Genomic DNA, 6,224 nt, shown 5'->3' on the forward strand with positions numbered 1-6,224 from the left:
CAAATTAATAAATAACTGCAGAAAAATCTAAATGTAAAAAGAAATAGATACCAATAAAAGTTTAAATATCATTCATATCTGCATAAACGAAAATACAATCCATTTTCCATCAGAACTACTACCAATGACAATACCCCAAAAGTAAACTACTAGACAACTTTTCTAAACAAAACATATCAGATAGACATTTCACCAAACACCTTCCAGACATTCCATTATACAATCTAAGTGCTAGTAAACTTGGTGACGGCCTTGGTGCCTTCCGAAACAGCGTGCTTGGCCAATTCACCAGGGAGCACCAGCCTCACAGCAGTCTGAATTTCGCGAGAAGTGATCGTCGGCTTCTTGTTGTACCTAGCAAGCTTTGATGACTCCTGAGCCAATTTCTCGAAGATATCATTGATAAAGCTGTTCATGATTCCCATAGCCTTGCTGGAGATACCGATATCAGGATGAACCTGCTTGAGCACCTTGAAGATGTATATCTTGTATGTCTCCACGCTTTTCTTGCTTCTCTTCTTCTTCTTGTCTACTGCGCCTGCTCCGCCTTCCTTGGGGAGCTTCTTGCCGGCCTTGGGCTTCTTCTCGGCCGGAGCTTTCTCGGCGACTGGCTTCTTCTCCGCCGGCTTCTTCTCTGCTGCTTTGGGAGCCATTTGTTGAGATTTAAGGTTTGAAAATTGAGGAAAATAAAGAGAGAGATATTTGTGAATGTGTTTGATTGTGAGAATTGATAGAGATTTGAGATGTATATATATAGGGAGACGTGATGGAGTTTTATTGGTTGATTTTGTTTCACGGGGATTGATGAGCTGGCGTATCTTACAGGCGTTGGATTAGGTTACTTTTAGGGGATCGAGTATTTGACGGCTGCGATGTGATGACTTATGGGGCGACGATGAGAAAAGAGGGATGCTTGAAATTTTGGATTACCGCCTTTTGTTGGATTTTGGTTTAAGGTCGGAGGACATTGTACATACTCCCTCGTTTTCTTTTTTATATATATTGTTTGACTTTTTTACGCACAATTCCAAGTCTTTTAATCGGATAGATAAAATAATATTTTTTAAAATTTTCTTTTTCTAAATTAAAGTTTTAATTATATATTTTTATTCACAAAAAAAAAAAATTAAAAATTATTATTTTAATTATGCGGTCAAAGCACTTAGAAGTGTGTGCACAAAAGTCAAATATCATATAATAAAAAATAAAGGGAGTACTTTGTTTCAGTAAGAAAAGAAAAAAAACGAAAGCTGATAAAAAACATTTGAAATATTTCGATTTCATTAACTTATTTGAACCTAATGTTTTGGATTCACGGTTATTATTTACTTCAAAATATTTTGAATTTAATTTATATTATGTAAATGTATAAATTCAAACTCAATTTTTTTTACAAAATTTTTAGACTCGGATTTGATCTCAAAAGTAAATGATGAAATTATATTACAACTAGGGAAAATCTTGGATATAATTGCTAGTTGTGAATAAAGCTAGGAGTCAAATGACCAGTAATCGGCTCATATTTTATGAGTAGTCTAGGATTGAATGAGATAGAGCGAAACACACTCATATTTTGCGTAGTATTCTAAACTTAATTATTATCATATTTTCTTCCTGAATTTTATGTAACTCTGCATGAGTTGTTGAATGTAGACCTTGCAGATGTTTAGTACTCAATGCAGTGACTCGAAGCTGTGTCTTGAAATCATCATTAATTAACATCTCATCAGCTTTTGCCAAGTGCTCAGCAAGAATCTTTTCAGATGGAACAAAGGTAACCGAGTTCCATTCCTTAGTCCACTCCTGTCCTCTAGGAGTTTCACTCCAAGGTACTGGTGCTTCTCCTCGAACAAACTTCTTGACTAGTTCAGATTTAGAAACAATCTGTTGAGGTGCATGTCCTGAAGGACCAGCTTCATCAGCATCTGCATTTATAACAGCATCACCAATATCATCAGCATTTGCAGCATCAGAACTGACAGAATCAGCATCTTCTGTTAAAAGAACAGTATGAGAAGCAATTGAGACTTCAACATCCTCCTATAAGCGCTGATCTGCTTCCAAGTTCTGATCAACATCCATAGTCTGATGCTCACCTATATTCTGATCATCAACATCTAGATGCAGAGAAGGTGTTACAGAAAATTCTGGAGTTTCATTAGCATCAGTAAGTGGTGTTTTTGATGGATTTATTGCTGTTGGAGCTTCTAAATAGAGAACCTCAGGCACAACTAGATTGTGAATATCAATTTCAGCACTTGTGCCTGGGTCTTCAGTAGATACTGGTTCATGTACAGGAGACACAGGTGGTGTAGATGCTTTATCTGTAGCAGTAGCTTCTTGAGTTGGTGACAATGAAGAGGGAGATGCGGTAGCTCCAGCAAATTCTGGCTCTTTTGAGATCAGAGATTCCTGATCTCCTTCCTTGACTACTGCTTCCTCATCATCTGAAGCTGGCCTGTGAGCTCTCTGTTTCTTTCTTTTCTTTGAAGGTGTAGATTCCTTGGGAGTTTCAGCATAAGACATTCTTCTAAGCCTTTTGAGAAGCTATAGATTCCTTGGGAGTTTCAGCATAAGACACTCATATTTAGAAAGGTGTGCTAGGTTTGTAGTGATTACCTGATTGCTTGAAGAACTAACTTCTGCTTTATCTGATTTGGCCATTAGGGTTAGATTGACATAACTTGTTTCTTCATCTTCATCTTTCCCATCAGCTACCCAATCCTTTTCTTGAGTATGGCTCAAAACTCCTTTTCTCAGAATAATGCTTTCTGCATTCATTGGAAAAATGACCACTCAAGCCACACTTGAAACATTTTAATTTTGACTTGTCAACCATGTTTTTGTTTGGCTTGGTTGCTCCAAAATTCTTTTTGAATTTGAGCTTGGTAAATCTTCTTGATAGGAAAGCCAAATGCTCATCTAGGTCCTCCATTTCATCTTGACTAGGATAATATTTGTGACAACCCGGGTCAAATTCTGAGTTAGATAAATCCCATATTTTTATTAAACTAAGGAATTATACTTACTAACATTAACTAAGAGAATTGAGGTCGAGTTACTTATATGAGACAAACATGGGATTAACCTTAGCATGCAATGGTGATGATAACTAATCAGATAACATGAAACTAGTAAATGCCAACTTTCGTTGTACGAATACCCTACTACCAGAAATCCACAAAAGAGATAGAAGCTGAATAGACACCAAATATGTTGAGACCCTATATGTCTATAGAATTTGACAACATAAAGGTTTAATGTACAAGTTATCTATCATGATTACATAGGGCAAGTAAAATGGTTAAAATTACCTATGAATCATGCATAACAGATACATGAACCTATGCTAGCATGGTAAGTTCTAAACCTCTATATTCGTTGTCGCTTCAATAAAGATTAACATGCTATCTTATATGTTAGCTACACACATAATATGAATAAGCACAACCAATACTAGGAAATCATAAATAACCACACACAATGTATTATAAAAGAATTAACTATTGAAATCCATAGATAAATCCGTTAGAACCTCATGACAATGATTAGTTCATAATCGAACTCATTGTCACCATGAGTTCCAATAAAAACATGATAATAAATAATATAAGAGTACTAGGGTTCAAAGACAAATCAAAAACAAGCATCCGAGTATCAACTATACCAAAGAAAACAAAAGTCTTCTTCTCCGTAGCCGTCTTGTACTTTCTATGTCTTCTTATTGTTCTCCCCTCGCTCCTTGTTGTTTAAAAATCTTTTTATTGATATATATAGGCTCCAGGATGACCAGGACTCTTAAAAATCTTCAATTTTGACTAAAATCAGGATTCTGGTGCAGAAACAGGGCGTGGGCGCGCTACTTTCGGCCGCGGCCGTGCTGGAATACTGATTTCTGGCGCGCAGGCGTGCTGGCCTTCTGGAAATTTTCTGATAATTCTTCTTTTGGCCGTATCTTGAGTTCTTGGCGTCAGAATTAGGAGATTCAACTGCCCATGCGAAGCTAACGAGATTCTCTACAACTTGAGAATCACCTAGGCCTCTAGTTCTGATCTATTTTCAGCATATTTTCTTGAAAAGCCCCTTTCTTCATTTAACTGATGCCTAAAATATAATAACACAAAATCATATCAAAAATACCAACAACTTGAGTCCAAAACACCAACTTAAGCTTTTAATGAAGCATTCCAAGTAGATATAAAATCCACTCATCACACCCCCAAACTTGAATCGAGGCCTGTCCTCAAGCATAAACAGACTCAAAACTACAAAACAACCTAATGCATGAATGCAGCTACGTGAATGCAACTAAATGATAATGCAATCGATCCCCTCAGAATAACCATAACAAATTAACAAGTGAATGCCTCTAAGAATGCAATGACTTTTAACAGAGTTCGAATAAACCCCACAAAACAACTCACAAACCAGAAACGTGCGTGTGTGGATCGCTTAACAGACATACTCCCGATACTAGATCAATAACCATAACTTATCTATCATCACAACAATAACAAGTTTATAAACAGAATAGATGTTAAACACATAATGACTAACAACATCTCCTTTCTACTAGAGTTATACAAGGATTCATGCTATTATTGAACACATAACAAAGATGCTTATTTGTCCGTGCAACGAATGAGGTCCCAAAAGACTTATATAATAATACCCATGTAGCGAGCGTTAGGTTAGCGGATCCCAGACTACACAAGCCTTAGGTCACTAGGCACAAAGTCCCCTAGAACTTAATAACTCGAGTATTAAAGAGCTCACTCTTGATCAATTATGCATAAACACATACTTTTTTTCTCTTTTTTTTCTTCCTTTTTTCCTCTTTTTTTTTCATGTTCTGAACGAGTGCGTTTCGCTCCATCTCATTCAACCCTAGACTACTTATAAAAATATGAGTCGGCTACTAGCCATTTGACGCCTAGCCTTATTTACAACTAGCAATGAAATCCAAGTTTTTCTCCAGATTAAAATTCAGTGTTCTTTTGTCCTTACGAGAATACCAAAAATTCTAGATATAAACAAGCGATTAAATCTCAAAAAACAAACAAATATGATCATGATCTAGCTCAAAAGCAATCCTATAAGACTTTTGAAATTCTTTTTTCCTGGACATGCAAATCAATTCATTAGCACTTAAACAACCCTCTATTCGTCATCACCACACTCAAATTAACACCAACTCATCAGATAGAAATAGCTCAGCATATGGGATCATGTTATATGCATGCACATGCAACTATATGAACTCACATAATAACACAAATAAATGTCCTATATGAACAATCATGCAAAAGTATGACTGAAATACAACTAAACATGCAATATGAATCTATATGAATCTATATGGACATACACAAACTAATCCTTACATTATCACCCCCAAACTTAAAATTTTCAATGTCTTCATTGAAGGTAATAATAAGGATACATGCATACCTAGTTAGCGGGAGGATCACCCTCTTCGAGTGGAGGATCAGGTGGCCAATCAACCTCGACACCGGTGTCTTGGGAAACAGTACCCAAAGTCTGTGTCAAATCTACAGCAAAACGAGTGTGAAAGTCGTGCATGGCCTCCAAACACCGAATCAACCTTCTATACTGCACATCACCAAGACCAAACCTATCAACTATCTGTGGCACATGAGAAGAACCCTCTACAGGCACGGGCGGATCCAGCCGGTCACCCTTTAGATTATCATAGATATATTCCAACCCCTTGTCAGGGGGTGCACCTAAGAATGTATAACTCAAGTGATCTGGCAGTGGGTTGAGCTCAAGTGTGGGAGCTTCTTTGTAACGTCTGGGAAACTTACGTCTGTATTATATCATGTTTATAGTAAATTATGAGTATTAATGTGTCATTTATGTGTAATTATCTGTCAAATCCTAATTGTTACGTGTTACATGTTATTCCGATATTTTTAAGATATTTTGTTTTGCATTCATCGCTTTCATTTCAAACGTTTTACGACCCAAACCCTGATTTTAAAGCCAGTATTTCAAATAAAATAATGGGCCTTATTTTTCATCAAACGGCTTTTACCATCGCATTATTCTGAAGATCTAGATATTTTAAAAAATTTCTCGTTTTGCGAAAAATGACTTTTCCGGACCCCATTGGGTATTAAAAACCCCACAACAATTACATTTTTATTTTTATAAAATTATAGGACTTTTATTTATATCATTTCTTTGTATTTTTCCAATAT

At 36.2% G+C, this 6,224-nt stretch overlaps 1 protein-coding gene across 1 annotated transcript; it reads right to left on the reverse strand.

Annotated features, from left to right (window-relative positions):
* Positions 1–48: 48 nt before the first annotated feature.
* Positions 49–726, reverse strand: LOC141697568 (histone H2B.3-like). The gene has a single exon (XM_074502003.1). The coding sequence runs from the start codon at positions 651–653 to the stop codon at positions 225–227; it is 429 nt and encodes a 142-aa protein (XP_074358104.1). The 5' UTR covers positions 654–726; the 3' UTR covers positions 49–224.
* Positions 727–6,224: the final 5,498 nt, after the last annotated feature.

Source organism: Apium graveolens, chromosome 11 (genome assembly GCF_009905375.1).
Source record: "Apium graveolens cultivar Ventura chromosome 11, ASM990537v1, whole genome shotgun sequence".
NCBI classification, from domain to species: domain Eukaryota; kingdom Viridiplantae; phylum Streptophyta; class Magnoliopsida; order Apiales; family Apiaceae; genus Apium; species Apium graveolens.

Bases quoted from the DNA above. Each gene is read 5' to 3' on its own strand.
- LOC141697568 (XM_074502003.1), bottom strand. From the start codon at position 653: ATGGCTCCCAAAGCAGCAGAGAAGAAGCCGGCGGAGAAGAAGCCAGTC.